This window comes from Morus notabilis, unplaced genomic scaffold, assembly GCF_000414095.1.
Source record: "Morus notabilis unplaced genomic scaffold, ASM41409v2 Scaffold1005, whole genome shotgun sequence".
NCBI classification, from domain to species: Eukaryota; Viridiplantae; Streptophyta; class Magnoliopsida; order Rosales; family Moraceae; genus Morus; species Morus notabilis.
Window position 1 is genome coordinate 180234 of NW_010363292.1, and position 20394 is coordinate 200627.

General features: G+C 37.7%; 3 protein-coding genes and 1 non-coding gene across 4 annotated transcripts in view; all 4 read right to left on the reverse strand.

Annotated features, from left to right (window-relative positions):
* The window catches only part of LOC21398385 (xanthine dehydrogenase 1), an 8232-nt gene extending 7669 nt beyond the window's left edge, over positions 1 to 563 (reverse strand). The window contains exon 1 of the mRNA XM_024169448.1: positions 68 to 563. Coding sequence (XP_024025216.1) covers positions 68 to 203 — 136 coding nt within the window. The 5' untranslated portion in view covers positions 204 to 563. The remainder of the gene's footprint in view (positions 1 to 67) is intronic.
* An 888-nt stretch (positions 564 to 1451) lies between these two features.
* Positions 1452 to 4097, reverse strand: LOC112092696 (1-acyl-sn-glycerol-3-phosphate acyltransferase 3). The gene is made up of 10 exons (XM_024169457.1): positions 4017 to 4097; positions 3660 to 3782; positions 3351 to 3390; positions 3161 to 3234; positions 2983 to 3042; positions 2806 to 2883; positions 2563 to 2721; positions 2163 to 2288; positions 1953 to 2045; positions 1452 to 1829 (listed from the first exon to the last, which is right to left on the reverse strand). Exons 1-10 carry the CDS (start codon positions 4095 to 4097, stop codon positions 1452 to 1454), a joined length of 1212 nt encoding a protein of 403 aa, XP_024025225.1.
* A 1608-nt stretch (positions 4098 to 5705) lies between these two features.
* Positions 5706 to 16325, reverse strand: LOC21398386 (origin of replication complex subunit 1A). The gene is made up of 16 exons (XM_024169491.1): positions 15093 to 16325; positions 14812 to 14947; positions 13778 to 13930; positions 13485 to 13679; positions 13247 to 13398; positions 13072 to 13171; positions 12837 to 12959; positions 12601 to 12762; positions 12404 to 12461; positions 8362 to 8540; positions 8124 to 8238; positions 7836 to 7906; positions 7542 to 7637; positions 7113 to 7189; positions 6234 to 6317; positions 5706 to 5917 (listed from the first exon to the last, which is right to left on the reverse strand). The coding sequence occupies exons 1-16, from the start codon at positions 16232 to 16234 to the stop codon at positions 5854 to 5856; spliced, it is 2907 nt and encodes a 968-aa protein (XP_024025259.1). The 5' UTR covers positions 16235 to 16325; the 3' UTR covers positions 5706 to 5853.
* LOC112092700 lies at positions 13793 to 13870 on the reverse strand. The gene has a single exon (XR_002902707.1). It is a non-coding gene; the product is annotated as a small nucleolar RNA snoR28 (small nucleolar RNA).
* Positions 16326 to 20394: the final 4069 nt, after the last annotated feature.

Here is a 20394-nt window from a genome sequence, read left to right on the forward strand (position 1 = left end):
ACTTTCCCGGGAAACAATCAAACAAGAAAATCGGAGAAACCCAATTTGGAATCAATTGCTGTTATACCTCTGAGGTACTCAAGGAGGGTTAAATGAGCCAAGCCATCAGGCAACACTCTACGAACTCCATTGACATACAGAATCGCTTCCTTGGAACCCTCTCCAATCTGGTCCACTTCCTCATCCGTCTTCAACGACCCCATATCTGATTATTCAGAATCTCAAAGTTTTCTTATTGATTTTTTTTTTTTTTTTTTGCTTTGCAATATATTTTCTACAATACGATCAAACAGTTCTGTTCTGTATAAGAATTGTGGAAAATAAAACAAGCAGTTGGATGATTTGAAAGGAAACTAATTTGCGGGTCAGAACTGAAGGGACAAGTCAAAAAGTTCGATAGAGGGAAGACAAGCGTGATTCGTGAAGATTGAGGAGAACGATCCGTACCGTATGATCGTACCAGAAAGATAAAAAGAGATTAGAGATGGAGATAGAGACAGTGTTCTGAGTTTCGTGTCCGACATGTGAATCAAGTATAGAGTATTTTGTAAACAAAGAACATCCTTGTTACTTGTATGAAAAAAAAATAATAATAATAAATAACAAATAACGCTTTTTTTAAGTATATCCCAAAATTGGCTGACGTGGTCATTTTCGTTATTTAGCGGTGCTAAAAAGAGGGAATCTGGGCTCCAAAATGGATTAACATCATAAGCTGAACTTTGACAGATCGGTCTGAAATAAAAAAAAAAAATGAAAATTCTACAGTTTATTTTTAGGAAAAAAAAAATTCTACAATAGGTAGGAAAAAAAATCTCTATTCTATTAATAATTACATACTTTAAAACGATAAATTTGTAATTTTAATTTATTGTTTTGTTTTGATATAACTTGATTAGATATATTATCTAAATACATTTACTATCATTAAATGCCGGTTTAGTTTATAGATTCGAGTTTTTAATTCGAGTTTATATGTGATTTTATGTGAGAATTTTTTACTGTAGTAAAAAAAATAAATATGACTGTTTCTTAAAGTTTTTTACTGTAGTAAAACTCAAATTCGAAGCTCGAATCGGTTAAATAAACGGAGCCTAAAATACCATACTGACATAATATGTTGTTAGGAAATAATGTCTTCTCCTTGTTCTTTTCGTCCGGGAGTGGGAAATAATTTTTCTAAATTTACTTAATTTACCGCCTTGGATTTGTATCTTTTTGTTGTTGTTGTTGTTACCACATCAACATCTAATATTGAAGTCTCAAAATTTGATAATGCACTCTCAAATTAGAATTCCCCGCTTGCTATAAATAACAAGAAATCTATAAATTATAAGAGGATCTACTAAAGTAAATGATAAAATACAAAAGAAAAGATCACTCTTTTTGTTCTACAAATCAATAAATGTACACTCGGACTATATATGGCATATAGTAACTACTTGTGTTTCCTAACCATAAAAACAAAAGGTAAAGCATATCTTCAAAATCAATATATATATATATATATATATCTCTGCATATGTCTGAATAAGTGCTTGCTTCATAGGATCTTGTGATGGTAACCCAACTGGTGTGGATCGCTCTGACTCAGACGAATGAACAAGAATTTGCATAACGGCAGTGACAAGAAGCAGGAGAGCCCCAGAAATTGCAATGCCTTGCCATGATGAAAGCAACGAAGACCATTGGAAGAGCTTCACAATGCCATACACAATCAGACATAACCAGCAAACGACAACAATTAGAGACTTTTTGGGTCGCCCAATCTCTTCAAGTTCTAGATCACTGAATGTGCCTTTACTCAAGTACTTCTCTAGCAAAGCATCCTGAAAAAAAAAAAAAAAAAAAAAAAAAAAAAAAATTAAAAAAAAATTAAAAAATTACAAGGAAATTCAACACAATGTGACCTTTCTTTTTTTTTTTCATATCTTTATATAGTTATATTATACCTTGATAACAAATAAATCTCTACACCATTGTGCCGTACCATCATCTGTTTCTGGCAGTTCATGCATTAAATATCTCTTGATTTGTACTTTTACCTGTAAGATTATGGGAGGAATTATTATTACCACATATTTTTATATGACTATGATTCAAACAAATGTTTATTGATGCAATTGTATTTTTTTTTTTTTTTTTTTTTTTTTTTTGCTTACCACTGAAGTTTGACCTCTAAATATTCTCAACATTGTTGGTGGAGGGTGATTGTTGGAAATAGCCACTGTGCAGTCATAAATTGCAGGAACAAATGAGCGCATATGACTTACTGCTGAAACAAAACCCTGCAAGGATATATGCAAACTATTATTAAGAACCAAAAAGATCTCAGGACAAACCAAAAGTTTATGTTGATATATACTTCACGTGAAGAGGAAGATGTAGTATATGTATATATGTGTAAACATATAATGCTTGTAATGTGTATGATTGTATCAACAATTTGTGGAGAAGGACAGGCTAATATATGCAACAAAAACCAATTTGATATCAAACACTATGTGGAAGAAGAAAAAGTTACAAGTTTGCTATAAGATTAGATAGTACATTATAACAAACCTTTGTACGTGGAATCAAGACATTCCTAGGAACAGGCAAGCCTCTTGAAGCTGCATAATGTTGAGCTGCAGCCAACTTCGCTTGCGTAAAGCGAGTTCCTTCGACGAAGAGAGCCAACCAAAAAGGCATGGGAAAATCCTCCAGCCGCCGAAAACCCGACTGAAAATAGCTTCAAAACACATGATGGGACAGAAGAACAAGAACAAGAAAAAGTATGCAAATGAATTGATCAAAGACACATACTTTCAACGTGCTTTCATCTATAGCCCATTTCCTCTCCAAGAAGACATAATCAGAAAACCACATTGACCAACCTATGATCTGCATAATTAATTTACTGCCTTCTGTTAATCACTCACTAATAGAAATCAAATTAAGAAAATTAGATAGAATAGTGTTAATTGATTAAAGAGAATTTACAGGGAGGAACTTGGCTTCCTTCTTCATTATGGCTAATGCGCTACCAAGGCAACCTGCACGCTGTAATATTTCATAAGCTCAATATTAAATCAAGAAATACAAAGTTACCAAAAGAATAATAATAATAATAATAATAATAAAGCACTAATTAAAATAGATGCCCAAATTTATAGTATACCTGAGCTAAGACCCAACCAACAAGCCAATCAATATCACTCCTGTGGTTGCTTATAACAAGTGCATGTTCTTTACCTGTTAATGCAAATGTCTCAAATTAGGTAATTAACAAGGTTTTATGTGAGAGAAATGTATAGTAATATTTTTTTGTTTTTTTTGTTTTTTCCCCCAAATATCTAATAGAATCTCACCCATCAAACTAAACGTTTCTGAATCTGTATGCACCTCAATCTGAAAAGTGGACAAAAAAGTTCTAATTAGTTTTATAAGTCACATGTTTTCTTTTTAACAATCAATGAACTCATATATTCACATCATATTTAAATTAAAAAAAAAAAACGCTATAAGAAAGGACCAGGAGGATACATACATACATACATACATACATATATACATACATACATACATACATACATAAATATATATATATATATATATTAGAAAGATTAAAGATATATTTGCACACACATAAAAACATCTTGAGGTATATCACTATATACCTTAATACCAGCCCACCAATCAATGAGCCAAATGAGTTCCAACCACAACAATTCTGCAATTACTTTGTTAATCCTTCTGTACGTGCGCTTTGAGATTGGACGAACAAGGATGAATAACATAGCCTGGAAATATATATACACACATATAGATATATAAGAAAATTAAAAATAAAAATAAAAATCATTGACGTGCTCTTAGAAAACATCATAAGGAAAAAAAAAAAAAAAAAAAAAAAAAAAAAAAAAAAAAAAAAAATAAGCGGGCTTTAAAAAAAAAAAAAAAAAAAAAAAAAAAAAAAAAAAAAAAAAAAAAAAAAAAAAGAAGGATAATCTTATGAAAGAAGTATACGTACGTACCTGCAGAAAATTAACAAGAAAGCCTGAGAAAATAAAAAGGATGCCGATGGGAAGGATAATCAGAGAAGCTGGGACCGCCATGGCTTTTGATCAGAGACAAAGAAGGGGGGGGAAAAAAAAAAGAAGAAGAAGAAGATGTGAAATTGGAATGACGAGTTATGGAAGGAGGTAAGAGTGGATAAGGAAGAGTTTTGCAAATTCTTGCGAATGTGTTGGGAAATCGCAGACTCTGAAGCCGCTTTAAACGGCGCTCGTAGCCGTTCCTTTGCATGAAAATAACACACCTGTTTAATGCTTATCTCAACATTACACTAATTTTCCAAATTAATAACGTGAGACAGTACTTAATTATACAATATATCCCCTCAAAAAAAAATTAAAAAAGAGATAGTATACATACACACACACATGACGTGTATAATATAATAAGATTACCAGGATAAATATACATCAATTAAATTACGCAATTTTCTAAAAGAAAAGTTGCCTATTGTTAGTATTATTATTTTTACTTGATTAATGATCATTGTAGACTGACTAAAGATCAAGATCTATGGACAATAAATATAAGGGAAACAAAAGTAGCGGAAAAAAAACAACCCTAAAAGAGATTTTCTAAGGGGAATAGTTGTAAATTGTAGATTTTTAAAACTAAATTAGGTAAATAGTAGATTTTAAAATTATTTGAAGTAGTAGTTTATATGATAAATGAATCATTTACGATTGGTGAAAAATAACTTGTGGTAAAAAATCTTTAAAAAAATATTTATTTACGAAAAAATCTTAAAAAAAATATTTATTTACAAAAAAAATCTTTTTTGCAGTCGAAAAAAGAAAATTTACATGAAAAAATTGTTTTTACTAACCGTAATGAACCATTTACGCGATAAATAATTCATTTACTCATAAACTGCTATTTATTTTAAATGGTTTTAAATCTAATATTTAGTTAATTTAATTTTATAAGTCTACTATTTTCTATATTTTTTGACGTTCTGATAGCCCAAAAGTCTTTTTTTAAGGATAAAATGATTACTTGGGTAATAAATTTGAATTTGAAATAAGCAAAAACTTGTTACTATGGATAATGGAATTAAATAGAAAGTATGTTCTAATATATAATATTTATTTATGTGTATAATGTGAGTATTTCTCTTTCAAGTACTGTACTGTCATGTTAAAAAGGCATTTGGCTGTGGAATATATGCTTATCCGACTGACCTTGTTATTTAATTTTAAATGTTTCTCTTAATTTCAAGCAAACAGGTGCCCTTTTCTTTGCCATATGGAATAAGTTCCATCGTATACTTTGTTGCCATGTCTTAATTCTTTATACTATAGGAAATATCTACATAATCTTGAGCTTAAAGCCTAACCAAAATCACTGTGACCTTCAATCAATAAAAATACACACTCATAACAAGTCTGACAAGCTAAGATTGCAAAAATTTTCCCGAGCTCTATTCATGTATTTATATTAATTAATTAATGCAACTTGTTAACATTAAATGATGTGTCACTCTTTTAAATACTTATTACTAAAAAATATAATCGATTAGGATTAAAAAGTTGAGCTAAAATTCGGGACCCTTATCATAATTATTATTCTGTGAAAGTAAGAATGCTCTGCGAGTTCTCTCTAATTGCATCTCCAAATCAAAATTCAAGGGAAACAATATGAATCCTCTGTCCAAGTATGGTAAATACCTCAGTTTACAACAAGAATATATAATTAAAAAGTAAAAACCACGATGGAAGGTCAAAATTGCTGCTCTTTATGAATAAATATATTTTTAATTTTCGATAATGTTCTTTGTGTTTTTTGCTTGGACTTAAATCAAAGATACTTGGTCAACCAAGGTAGCTCCTTGCTGTCCTTCAGTGCAAATGCTACATCGTCACTGCAAAAGAAAAGAAAAGGATTTTGATCAGCCGATGAGGCTGCAAAAGTTTTTTTGATGTTTAACCTGGAAAGATCAGTAACGAACGCTCAAATAGTCTTCTTTTTTTTATATTTATATATACAAGACAGAGTTTGAACCCGCAACCTCCTCTCAAATCCTCCTCACCCAAACCCCCCTAGTGCCACTAGAGGTCTTAAGCCTCAAACAGTCTTCTGTTGTTACGTAATTCAGTGAGGTTAAGGCACTCAAACACCAGCCCTTAAATAGTGCAAATTGATTGAATCCTGTAGTGTTGTAGGAAGTAGGAACAAACCTTGGAAAGTTGAGCTGTAACTTTTGCAACCTGTGTTTAGCCCCCGATTCGCATAGGATAATCCTGCATTCACCAAGCTTACACCTGCCACAAATGTAATTGGGGGTGTTCAAATATATGCAAATACCCATTTAAACCGAGCAATTATGTGTTGGATTTATGTTGGTTTTTGAACTAGTATGAGTTTTGGCGTTTTAGATTACATGAAATAATTGGGGGTGATTATGAAACTGGTTATGCCTTGTGATTTTATGAGTTTTTTAACTTATTGTCTAACTTTAGATGTCTTTTCACACACAAAAAAATGATTAGAAAAAAAAAACGCATAAATATAACTCTATAAGCCTAATTAACCGATCAAAGTAACCAATCCAATCTGCATATGTGGATTGGATTGATTTGTTGGTTAATGTGTTAAGTGTGGACTGGATTCGATTGGATGCAAATTTTTCAAATCTGCACATGTATGGATTGGATTAGGTTAAACTAAAAACTACGGATTGGATTGAATGAACACCCCTAAACGTAATGGAGATTCATATTTCACAACGAATAATATTCATTAAATATCATCTTTAATCAAACAAGCTTATAATCTCGGTCTCTCTCTATTTCATAGAAGGCATATTTTCATATGTCATGATGCACCATTGATCCTAATATAAACCACGGAAATTATGAAACCGGATCATCGAAACATTCACTCATACACTGATGAAGCAAATATACTAAACAAAAAAAGACCTTAAAATGTCTGAAGAAGAAAGTTGAATGGTTTTTCATCCTCATGTTCTTCAGAAATTATAATGTTTCTTCAAGTGTGTACATCAAATAAGTAACTACTTTATTCTCAAATAAGTAACTACTTGTCATGCTTACCCGACTCTCAAGAGTGTGTCATGTCCAGGAAATGCTTCTCCATTGCTTGTACAGAGACATGAAACGGTCATTGCCAACTGCAAATGTTTAGAAAGAACATCAATTGTTGACTTCGAAACTATAATTTTAGGAAAACTCTGCAAAAAGCAGAAGAGTTGAGAAGTCAAAGACGGGAGAAGCATTAGTTGTTTCGGTTTCAAAAGAACACTCATTGCATCTTTGTTTTCCAGCTACCCAATGAACTAACGCAGAAATAAAATAGAGAAAAATATTAATTGTATCAAGTAGAATGAACCTTTGGTAAAAGAAATTCCTGATGTTTGAATTAGAAACATAACCTAATACAGATCTATAGATTCAAAGAAGAAAAAATGTTACTAAAATAAGAAATCAGACTACGATGTTGAGGGGAAAGCTTGGGAAGTCGACCTTTTCAAAGGTGGTTTCACCCATTCCCATTTTATAGAGCTCATGCACCATGGAAGTCAAGAAAATTTTACTCAGTTTACAACTACTTCTCATCACCTGCAAAAAACAAATACGATCACGTTGATATGTTTATAAAGGTTTTTTTTTTGCCTAAAATAAAAATTTAACATCAGTGTAACAATCACAAATAAATTGCAATGCTCATGCAAGAACGTTCCCTCTTCCAAGATTTTATCTGTCTTTAGTAAAGTTGCAACAGAGCTAAACAGCGAGCATTATCCAGTTATGACTCACTTGAATATGAGGTGCCTGGAACATCTCTTGAATGGCTGCTTCAACATCTGCCATGCCGACAATAGCTTTTCCTGGAAATTGGATGCATAGGATCCTATAAGTCAGCAATTTTCAAGAGAGTGATGAATTTTGCGAACTCGATAATTCCAGCATGCAGAAAAATTGAACGTGGTGATTTTGAATATTGAAAACGTAAGCATAAGGAGCCCGAACAATGTTATGGAAATCCTGGCCCCAACATTTTTCTATTAATTTGTGAAGACAAATTAGGAAACAATAACTGCACACCTTCAGAAGCGTTAATTGGATTTGACCTCAGTTTTTTTACACGATAGTCAGTGATTTCTGCTGCACGCCTGCAAATCTCTAGAGCACGACGAGCATCTCCTGAAATAGCTGCTACCTGAATACATGCACAAATATGTTAAACAGTATTGTAAAACGAGCATTCAAAGCCTCAACCACTTCAGCAGATGCAAGGGACAGAATTGAACTTCATGATGAAAATAAGTGACATACAACTGACCTTTCTTGAAGCGAACTCTATAGCTTGTTTTTCAAATGCATCAATTCCTTTAAGGCGACTCAAAATGATTTCTTGAAGTTGTTGAAAGTTATAGGGTCCAAAGCAAAGCCTTTGGATTCCCATACGGCTTGAAATACGAGGAAGCAACTTCTCTGGAAGATCCATTGTATTTGCTATGCCTAAATTCATATTTGTCACAAGGAAAAAAAAAGATGGTAAATGATATAATCAAATTAGAGAAGCAGCAGCTACAAAGATAAATGTTTACCTATCACAATCAATTTGGAATGTGGTTTAGTAGGCCAATCAAGAATGTTGTAAAGAACCTATAAAAGGAAAAGGTTAGGTGATAAGCCTCCCCTACGATTCACTTATGTACGGAAAAGACTCCGTGAGAAGGATCATGCAGGGACAAGGAAAGAGATGGAAGCCACAGCGCATGGGAACACTTCTCGGGATGGATAGGAGGTGGGCTAAGTTGGCACGAGAGGATGAGCTGGGTTGGGAGTGGGAAAGGTCTATTAGTTAGTAAGCTGCATTGGAGTCTATAACTAAGAGAATGTGATTGAATAAATAGGGAAGGAGGACAAGTGAGAAAAGGCATCAAAAAAGAGTGAAGTTGAAGTTAGTGAGGGAGTGCACGGAGTCACTCGAAAACCCCCATATCCTGTAATTCTTTCCCTATTTTCTGCCAATTAATTATATTGATTCAGTGAACTTACTCATATTCATGTGTAGAAGTGCACTTACAATCTGTTATATTAGTCTGTGAGCTTATCATTTGGTATCAGAGCACCTTTTGGGAATGACAGAGAGGACTAATGACCGCAAGAAAGAGAGGGCGGAAGGAACGAAAGAGGATTCTCATAAGGAATTGGATATGGTAAGAGAAGATTTGAAGAAGATTCCCATGCTTAAGCAGGGTATGGCGCTGATGTTGGAAAAACTGAACTGACTGATGTGCCAGAGAGCTGAATCTGACTGGAAACCTACGCCGACAGAGAAGAGGACGACAGAGACGCAACCGGCGAGTAGAAATGCCCACTTTCGACGGAGAAAATCCCGATGGCTGGATTTTCCAAACTGAGAGGTATTTCGCCATGAACAAGATGACAGCGAGTGAGAAGTTAGATGTAGCAGTGGTAAGCTGGGATGGAGAAGCCTTGGCTTGGTTCTAGTGGGAGGATAGCCAGTGGGTGATACGGGACTGGACGGATCTGAAAGTGTTGGTGCTCGAGAGGTTTCGACCGACACAGGAAGGAAGTTTATGTGAGAAATTCTTATCTCTGCGCCAAGAAACGCCGGTCCGGGAGTATTTCAAGCTCTTCAAAACGTTGGCTGCACCATTAGGGGAGGTTTCTGAGCAGGTCCTAAAAAGTACATTTGTGAATGGATTAAAGCCCGAAATCAGGGCTGAAATTCGGATGCTGAAGCCCAAGGGATTGGGCCGAATTATGGAATTTGCCCAGCGGATGGAGGAGCGTAACCTACTAGTACGCGGCCCAAAGGCCCACAACTTACAACCCAGCCCAGGAAACAAAGTTCTGGAATCCCTGAATTTGGACTAAGAGGAGGTTCAGCTCAAGCCGGGTTAGGGCCGCGAGGGGGTATGGCACCATGGGGAAGGATGACCCACGCCACAGACAGACCATCGAGTAGCGGGACCGAAGCAGCGCCGTTCTGGCATTTGACCGACGCCGAACTTCAGGCGAAGAGGGCAAAAGGCCTTTGTTATCGCTATGATGGGAAGTATGTTTTCGGGCACCGTTGCCCTAACCGGGAGTTGCAGGTGCTCATCGTGCGAGATGAAGAAGATCAAGAGGAGTCACAGGAAGGAAAGGAGGAGGCACTCGAAGAAGGTGAAGTGATGGAGCTCTCCATCAATTCGGTGGTTGGACTCACAGCCCCGAAGATTATGAAGCTCAAAGGAGTGGTTCGTAGAAGCGAGGTAATAATTTTGATCGATAATGGGGCGACTCACAATTTTATTGTGTTTGACTTGGTGAGATGATTGGATTTACCTATAGATCAGACTGAAGGATATGGGGTGGTTATGGGAACGAGGTTATCAATTAAAGGGGAAGGAGTTTGCCGCGGGGTGGCGGTTTCGCTGCAAGAGGTAGAAATTGTGGAAGATTTTCTTCCCTTAGAGTTAGGTAGCGCAAATCTAATTTTAGGGGTCCAATGGTTAGAGACTTTAGGAATGATGACGGTGAATTGGAAGACCTTACTAATGAAATTCAATCTCAGGGATCGACAAGTGACATTGAAAAGGGATCCGGGGTTAAACAAATCCCCAGTCACCCTTAAGGCCTTAATGCGAGCTCTTAAGCAAGAGGGACAAGGTATGTGGGTGGAGTTGAATAACCTGAGGATAAGTCCAGGGAAAGAGGCTGTGGAGGCACCAGAGGAGCTGCGAGCCGTATTACAGGGCACTCAGCAGTGTTTGAATCTCCATCGGAATTGCCACCAGAAAGGGCAAAAGATCACTTGATAGTGTTGAAGACAGGGACTTCTCTGATTAACATCAGGCCATACCGCTATCCACAGATACAGAAAGACGAGATTGAACACTTAGTGGGGGAAATGCTGGCAGCAGGTATTATCCAACCCAGTATGAGCCCATATTCTAGTCCAGTCCTTTTGGTGAAGAAGAAAGATGGAAGTTGGAGGTTTTGTGTGGATTACCGCGCATTAAACAAGGAGACGATGCCGGATCGTTTTCCGATACCGGTAATAGATGAATTACTCGATGAACTCCATGGGGCTACCATCTTCTCTAAAATTAATCTCAAGTCGGGATACCATCAGATTCGTGTGCGGCTGGAAGATGTGCCCAGGACGGCTTTTCGCACACATGAGGGGCACTGAGTTCCTTGTCATGCCGTTTGGCCTCACGAATGCCCCGGCAACCTTTCAGTCACTCATGAATGAAGTGCTACGAGCTTTTCTCCGTAAGTTCGTCTTGGTATTTTTTGATGACATACTAATCTACAGCCAGACTATGGGGGAACATGAGCACCATTTGGATCGGGTATTGGTCGTTTTACATTAGCACCGTTTGTTCACCAACGGAAAAAAGTGTAGCTTCGGGCAGAACTCAATCGAGTACCTTAGGCATATTGTGTCTGGGGAAGGGGTGTCGGCAGACCCAGCCAAAGTGGAGGCTATGGTGCATTGGCCTCCCCCCACGAACTTGAAGGAGTTGCGTGGCTTCCTTGGGTTAACCGACTATTACAGGAAGTTTATGGCAGGTTACAGCCACATCGCGGGACCATTGACGAACTTACTACGGAAGGATAATTTTCACTGGGATGAGGAGGCAGGAAGCGCGTTTGCCGCACTGAAGCACGCCATGACAGTAGTACCCGTCCTAGCCTTGCCGGATTTCAACAAACCCTTCGTGTTGGATACAGATGCTTCTGGTCATAGGGTTGGGGCAGTGTTAATGCAAGAGCAACGGCCCATTGCATATTTTAGTCAGGCTCTTTCCACACAGCACGCGGCAAATCAATTTATGAGAGAGAATTGATGGCCATAGTCCTAGTCATTCAAAAATGGCGGCCATATCTCCTGGGACGTCATTTCGTGATCCGCACCGACCAGCGTAGCCTCAAGTACCTGTTGGAACAACGCCTAGTGTCTACAGAACACCATAAGTGGTTAACCAAGCTGATGGGTTACGACTTCAAAATCCAATTTAAACCGAGATTAGAAAATAAGGTTGCAGACGCTCTCTCCCGCCTCATTAGTACTCCGGACCTGAGTGCCTTATCGGTGGCCCTAATTTTCGACACCAGTGAACTACACCAGCATGTATTGCTCGATGAAAAATTAGCTAAGGTATGGTCTGACTTACAACAGGATGTGACAGCACATCCGGGTTTTTTCCATTGCACAAGGCAGGTTATTATACCAAGGCAGAATGGTGGTACCTCGGGAAGACACTCAGGCGTATTGAAGACATACCGGCGGATTGCAACGGAATGGTAAATCATATAATCAAATTAGAGAAGCAGCAGTAACAAAGATAAATGTTTACCTATCACAATCAATTTGGAATGTGGTTTAGTAGGCCAATCAAGAATGTTGTAAAGAACCTATAAAAGGAAAAGGTTAGGGCATTTAATTTTCACATTTTATGAAAACATAAGACAAATAATTGATTCAAAAGACTGGTAGATATTTGCGAGTTCCAGCTCAGCTTACCAAAAGAAAAGAAAAGGAGAAAATAATTACCGACTGATTTCTGGTAACAAGAAGATCAAGTTCGTCAATGAGAAGAATACAAGGTCGGTCATCCTCTTTGCCAAACTTTTTGCCTTCTGAAAATCGGTCATTCAACAATTGAAGAGCCTTTTTCCAACTAACTCTGTGCCCACTCAATGCTTCATATACAACCTGTTGGAACAGATTTTAGAGGGTGGGCAACGACAGTCTACAGCCTTAGAAACATATAAGTTATTATATCTCACCCTATATATATTTTCTGGTGATGCCAACTTTAGACCATTAATCTCCACAAAACAGTAAGGCCTTATGCTTCTTGCATCAACTTCAGACCTTAGATTCTTCATTACTGTCAGGACACTCATTGTCTGCAATTTCACACAGAAACAATCAAATAAATAAAATAACAACCTGAAGGGAACCTACAGCCTGTTCGAATTAACATGAGTATTTCACTAATTAAAAGCAAATAAATCCTACCTTCCCAGTTCCAGGAACACCATGGATGTACAGGCAACGACCAAGACACTGATCATCACATATAGCATCTTTGATAAAGGAAGTAATCTCCTCCATTTCCCTACATAAAGGATAATAAGTCTTTCAGAAACTCAATGCATATTAAAGAAAACCTAAATGCTCAACTTCAACATACTTATTCCTGCAAGGAAGACACTTTGGCATCGAGGCCAACACAAGTGCTGCTTTTGCTCTTTCAAGTTCAGTTCGCTTGTGGCATCTTACATGCTCTGGGATTTTCTTCATCCCTACCTTTTCAAGTCCAAAGAACCGTCCCTTTCTTGAGTTCTGTATAAAAAATAAAACCGGCATGGTTTAGTTTGCAAACCTGCAAGCTAAAGCCACAAATATGTGAACAAAAATAGCAGACATACAGCAGCTAACTTATGAGCTGAACATGATTTAGCTCGTATATTTCGAATGCTCTCCTCTTCATCATACAACACATCATCAGTGCCAGAGTCTACATCCTTGCCGACTTTCCAATGTTCATTACTGTCAGTTTCTTCAGCATTAGTGTCAGAGTCTACATCCTTGCTGACTTTCCAATCTTCATCACTGTCAGCATCCTAGTACATGAGGAAAAAAACATATATTAACTGACTGATAACGTTAACTCCACTTGATTTTGTATACCAACCCTGCTTCTAACTTCGGAAGTGCTTACCTCTTCATCATCATCAATCTCAGCAAGACATTTGAAACTGTGCCAATGAATGTCATATTCATATTCACATAAGAAAACATCATCCCCTTCGTCACTGGCTTTGGTATATTCTTTAGGGTTCTTGACAAAACAATGTCGCAAGACACATTCCATCTGTGGCATTGCATTAGCAGGTTATAAACTCAGGAAAGAAGTCCCGCCTCCCTTTTCAACAAAATACGTGATTTAACGACGGTATAACACAAGAAAACATTAGAACACAGAAGTTCATATGTAATAACAAAAAGCAGGCGAGTAAGGTTAGACCTATGTGGCAATATGCATAGTTTTGACTGCTGTGGAAGTCTCAAACCTCAACTAGATTTGAATGGCAGCTCAAAATCTGCTCCAAATAAAAAAGGGGCGCATGCAACATAGAGAAAAAAAAGGAAAAAGAAAAAGTAAATTGCAACATGTATTGTGTACTTACAAATGAAAATAAAAACAAATGAAATACGTATATTGTACCAGAAGATGAAATATGAAAACGTCCATATCATACCAATCATGAAAGAGCAGTCATTGTGATTAATTGGGCAGCTCACTTAACAAAACTAGAAGATTTAGAGTGTAACTTGAGTATAGTTTTTGAATTGAATTTGAGTTATAATTTGAGTTGAAGTTGTAACTTAAATAAAGTTGAATAAAATTGAATAAAGTTGAAACTTAAAAGAACATAAAGTTGAATAAAGTTGGAGCTTGAGTTGTCTTTTTTTGAGTTTTTTGAACAAAAGAACATGCCCATCTCCCTAAGACAAGGCACAATCTTAGGGTCCGTTCGGTTCGCTAATTCGAGTTTTTAATTCGAGTTGAGATGTGATGTTGTGTGAGAGCTTTTTACTGTAGCAAAAAAGTTAGATGTTATTATTTTTGAGAGTTTTTTACTGTAGCAAAACTTGAATTCTAAACTCGAATCAGCGAAAAGAACGGGGCCTTAATTCCTCAGGAACTTAATACCAACGAAAAAAAAATCAAGTCAAGATTTTATCTTTCACCTCAATGTCAGCAAAATCATTAGTGCGATAAAGCTCCCTCTTCAGATTATGTGGTTGTCTTCCGGAAGAAGTCTCTTCAGGGATAATATACCAACGTACACTACACCAGTAGCTACCATCCACTTCTTTCCATATCCTGCACGCATGAAAATTAAACACCCATAAACAAATTGCCAAAAAAAAAAAAAAAATTCCCAAAATTAAAAAAGACTGAATTTGAATAAAACTTAACATAATTCAATGGATTTGTATACCCTTTAAGAAAACGAGTAAAATAGTACCTTTCAATACGAGCAGCCCACAAATCACTGGAAAGAAGTTTCTCCCTCATTGTTCTTACCAGTTTCTTTCCTTTGGGCGGCACCGGAAGCTGAACCCTTTTGCCCATCTTGCGAGCCTCACAGAACCAACAAATCCAATCTCCTTCAGGAACCTCCTTCAATGGCGGTTTCAGACATTTCAAATGGAACCCACCTAGACAATCATCGCACTCAATCATCACTGCTTTTCCAGACTTGAAGCACACCCTGCACTCCTCCATTTCGGGGTCTTCATCGTCTGAGCTCGCGTACTCTCTCCTCCTCACATACACATCATCTCCGACCTCGAATTCTCCGCCATCGTGCACGACCTTCTTGTAATGCACTCGTTTCTTCGATACCGACCCACCTTTTGTCGGCACCGGAAGCTGAACCCTTTTTCCCATCTTGCCAGCCTCACAGAACCAACAAATCCAATCTCCTTCCGGAACCTCCTTCAATGGCGGTTTCAGACATTTCAAATGGAACCCACCTAGACAATCATCGCACTCAATCATCACTGCTTTTCCAGACTTGAAGCACACCCTGCACTCCTCCATTTCGGGGTCTTCATCGTCTGAGCTCGCGCCCTCTCTCCTCCTCACATACACATCATCTCCGACCTCGAATTCTCCGCCATCGTGCACGACCTTCTTCTTCTTTTCGGAGCTCTTACCTTTCGAAGCCATAGCTCGAGTAACCACCGTTCTCCCATTTTCCCGTTTTCTCTTCCTCGACTCCGGTTGCTCCGGCGATACTGGAGAGAGTGAAACTTTGTCATCTACCAGACCTTTCTCCCCTTTCCGATTAGGTTTTTTATCCTTTTTCGCAGAATCTAGGGTTTTCACATCGGGAGTTTTGGGAATTCCACTGGATTTTCTCCTCGGGGTCTTCGCATCTCTCGGAGTTTCCTTCACCGAATCCCCAATCGCCTTCTCAATGAGATCGATCTGTTTCCGCGGAGTCTCCGAGTCAAAACTCAGCGAGGTCCGGCGAGTTGATCGGCGAGGGGTCGAGGTTTGGGGGGTCGAAGGCGTGAGCGACGGCAGGGGTTTGGTGGCGGACGACGGCGGTTGCTTGGAGCTTCTCGTGGAATGCACGGCTCTCTTGGGAGTCTCCGCCATTTATGTTCGGACGGCGCAGGGGAGGTGCTCTTAGGGTTAGAGCGCAGACAGAGAGGAAGAAGGTAAAGCAGAAAGGCAAGCAAGTTTTCTGGAGAGAGAGTGGGGAAGAGAGAGAAAACTGGCGGGAAATTTCCCTCCCATTTTGATTCCCCCGCGAACGTGGTCTGTGCTGTCACTGTTTTATTTTTCTTTATATTATCTGTTATCTATTTCTTTTTCTCCGTTTTTCTTTGGGAAAAAAAACATTTTAAAAAAGAAGAAAAAAATGTATTTCTTTTCTTTTAATATGAAAAGTTTCACGCTAAGGTATGAAAAATACCACAACTTCATGGTTGATATAATTTTATTTTAATTACTTTGTTGTTATGTTTGAAGTTGAACCATCAAAAACTTCTCACTTTTATACACTTTCTCATTTTAATGCGATTTCTATCAAATATATCCTTCAAAATAATACCCCCATAGTGGGTAGGTACTCTGGCGTAAAAACATAAGAACACTGCATTTGTTTATTATTTATAAAATCTACTTTCCATAAGTTTTTCTGTAAATACATTTATTTGGTTAAAATCAGTTATTTTTAAAATTTCATATAGTTGAAAGTAAAGATGTCAAATGGGCGGGGCTGTCCATGGACGGCCCGGCCCGGCCCAACCCGTGATAGTGTCGGATTCGGCACGGCCCGTTTCGCTACTGTTACGGGCCGTGCCGGCCCGACATGTGTAATGGGCTAGGGTTGGGCCTCAGCTTCTCAGCCCGTAGCCCTAGCGATGGAGGCCCTCAGCACGGCCCTTGTTCGGCCCGGTACAAGCCCTGATTCGACCCTTGTTCGGCCCGGCCCAAGCCAGCAAAACGGCCCGTGAAACAGCCCATTATAAATCCTCTCGTGGGCCCTTCGCGGGCCCAACGGGCGGCATGTGACGGGCCTCCCGTTTGGCCCGTCATGGGCCTCCCATTTGGCACGTGACGAGCCTCCCGTTAGGCCCGTCACGGGCCGCCCGTTGGGCCCGCGAAAGGGCCCAAAGGCAATAATCCGAAAATCCACCCTAAAATTCTCTATAAATACCCCTTAATTCCACCATAAATCACACACAACAATTCACTATCAACTTCTCATCTCACTCTCATTCTATCTCTCAACTTGTCTCTTTGATTTTGATTCTAGGCTTTTTTCTCGTGTTCACTCATTTTCTTGCTCTTTCATTTACAAAGTTCAAGTTCAATTAATTTTCAGAAATGGCCACACCAAACTTCCATGATTTCACTGCTCTTCCTGAGCTTGGTGATGAGGCATTTTTTAAGGAATAAATGATGCCTCCCAACCCCACCTCCACTGAACTAGAAAATGCTCCGGTGGATAATGCTTCAGTGTACAATGAGGAAGTTGGAGAACGCAGCAGGGGAAAAAGACCGCGAACTTCTCCGACATGACAGCATTTTACAAAAGAGCCCCGACCAAATCCAAAAACAGGTGAAATGGAAATTCGTGCGGTATGTAAATATTGTAAAAAATACTTTTCTAATAAAAATGGTGGGGGTACTGGTCATCTGGATAAACATTGGAAAGTATGTCTATCGTTGCACCAAGGTGGGAGTGTGGACTCCCGCCAACAAACACTATCACTCACATCACAGGGGTTATAAAATTTTACATACGATGCACAACATGCTCGTGAGGCACTAGCTAAATTTTTAGCTAGTGCCGAATTGCCTATTTCTTTTGCAGATGATGCGTCGTTCGAAAAATTCATCTAGACAGCCTTTTGCCCACAATTTAAACGGGTAAGTAGAAACACAACTCGTTCTGATTGCATGAAAGTATTTTATGCAATGAGACAATCTCTTATTGATAATTTTAGGACTTTTAATGCTACCGTCTCTTGCACTTTTGATCTGTGGAAGGGGTGCAATAAAACTGGATCTTTATGTGTCACATCGTATTACGTTGATGACGATTGTGTTTTACAAAAAAGAATAATTGGTTTTCATTTTTGTCCATATCCTCATAACGCATCATCTATTTTTGGTACAATAATGGAAATTTTTGGGTTTTATGGGATAGAAAATAAAATTTTAACAATTACTTTTGATAATGCGTCAGCTAACACAGCTGCAATTAATATGTTTAAACGTAGCTTGAAACCTGCGTTTAGGGGGGAAATTTTTCATCAACAGTGTGCATGTCACATAATTAATTTAGTAGTTTAGACAGGAATTGAACATATCTCAGCTAATCTTACAAATATTAGATAATCATTATCATTCATATCTAATTCTGGAGCTCAACTCCAAGAATTCAAACAATATTGCAGGAACAGTCAGATGCGCCCAAGAAGGTTTCCAACTGACATGAGACATAGGTGAAATTCCACATATTTAATGTTGAAGGCAGCACTCTAATATTCGCAGCTTATCACGACATACGTAAACAGTAAGAACGATGAAATTTTAATTTTCAATCATGATTGGCAGATTGCTGAGTATTTTTTTAAATTTCTAGAAGTTTTTACAATGTTACTGAATTTCTTTCTGGAGTTTATTATCCTACTGCACATTTAGTTTTACATCAACTATTTAATATTTCAGAAACATTTTCTTATTATAGGGATACATAACTTTTTGGAAATATAGTTAAGTTAATGGAAAATAAATTTAAAAGTTATTAGTCAGGTTGTTCTATGTTATATGCATTGGCAACCATTTTAGATCCTAGGTGCGGAGTAGATGAAACTGAATCATTGATGATTGCTACCGCAGAAAATTTAGAAATAGATATGCAACTAACTATTACTAACGCAAAGAAAATGTTAGAAAAGGTTTTTAGTTTATATGAAGCAAAATACGACACAGGTAAAAAATAACAGGGAACTTCGACGTCAACTAGCAGTTCGGGGCCTAAATGATCGTTATGGAGTTTCTTGAAGAAGAAAGAGAAAACGGCAGAATTGTCATCAACACAAGTGTCTACCAAACTAGTAAAATATTTTGAAGCAAATTTTATAATCGATGATAACAAACTAGACACCTTACAGTGGTGGAAGAGCAAGACCGGTCGTTTTCCAACACTGTCCGTAATAGCTCGTGACATTCTGATAACTCCAGTGTCAACGGTAGTATCAGAGCAAGCTTTTAGTGCAAGCAATCAAATTCTGGACGAGAAGAGAAGTAGAATGCATCCAAATATCTTGGAGGCGCTAATGTGCATTAAAGACTGGGAAGATGCCAGAAGACGAAAATAACAATACACAGATGATTCAATGCAAGAATATTTTCTAACTTAGAAATAACAGAATCTTCTAGAAGCACTTAGGTTTGTAATTTACAATTCCTAGCTACTACACTCTTTTTTCCTTTGCTAAGATTTTGTCTCGATCTCCCCACGGGTTTTACTTAGCAAGATTTTTAACGAGGTAGTCATTTATGTGTACTTATTCCTATTATGTCAATTCAATAAAATCACATATTTTAGGGGCATATGATATATTTTTTTAATTAAATTTAAAAAAAAATACAAGGGCCGGGGCCGGCCCGTGAAGGGCCTGAGCCCAGGCCCGGCCCTGGCCTTGGCCCTTATGGACTAGAGCCAAGGGCCTGGACTGGGCCTGAGTGCCCAGGAACGGCCCTGCATTGTGTAGGGCCGTGCCAGGCCCGGCCCATGCCCGTAATGGGCTGCCCGGCTCGGCACGTTTGACACCACTAATTGAAAGCATTAAAAACTCGAATGACTAAAGAAATTATATATTATCATGGGAAATTATATGATAGGATAAAAAAAAATACAAATGTTGCAATATTGAACCATTAAGCTTCATAGATTTTGTTAATTTAAGTATAGTTATTTTTCTTAATTTTGATATAGTTTTAATATAATGTGACAATTTAATATTGAGCATTCGTATCAACATAATAAGAACAGTGAAGTGCTCTGTTTGGCAAAAGAAAAAAATAAAGAAGAAAGAAACAATAACAGTGAAGTAACTTTAAAAAAAAAAAAAAAAATTTGTACCCACAGTTCTCGCAATGGTCTCAATTACATTAATGCTAGAAATCATTGGACGTTGAATTAAAGAAGTAAAATGAATGTCTCCTTGACACCCCCAAAACATAATAACAATAATAATAATAATAATATAGCAACCCAGAAAAAAAAAAAGAAAAAA

What these genes read in the sequence shown, in the direction of transcription:
- LOC112092696 (XM_024169457.1), bottom strand. Translation starts at nt 4,097, where the DNA reads ATGGCGGTCCCAGCTTCTCTGATTATCCTTCCCATCGGCATCCTTTTT. An exon ending in ATTGGTGGGCTGGTATTAAG is followed by an intron (nt 3,391 to 3,659) that starts GTATATAGTGAT and finishes TCCACTTTTCAG; the next exon opens with ATTGAGGTGCATACAGATTC. An exon ending in TTAGAGGTCAAACTTCAGTG is followed by an intron (nt 2,046 to 2,162) that starts GTAAGCAAAAAA and finishes ATAATCTTACAG; the next exon opens with GTAAAAGTACAAATCAAGAG.
- LOC21398386 (XM_024169491.1), bottom strand. Translation starts at nt 16,234, where the DNA reads ATGGCGGAGACTCCCAAGAGAGCCGTGCATTCCACGAGAAGCTCCAAG. An exon ending in AGATTGATGATGATGAAGAG is followed by an intron (nt 13,680 to 13,777) that starts GTAAGCACTTCC and finishes CTCATGTACTAG; the next exon opens with GATGCTGACAGTGATGAAGA. An exon ending in TTACAGCTCAACTTTCCAAG is followed by an intron (nt 5,918 to 6,233) that starts GTTTGTTCCTAC and finishes TTTCTTTTGCAG; the next exon opens with TGACGATGTAGCATTTGCAC.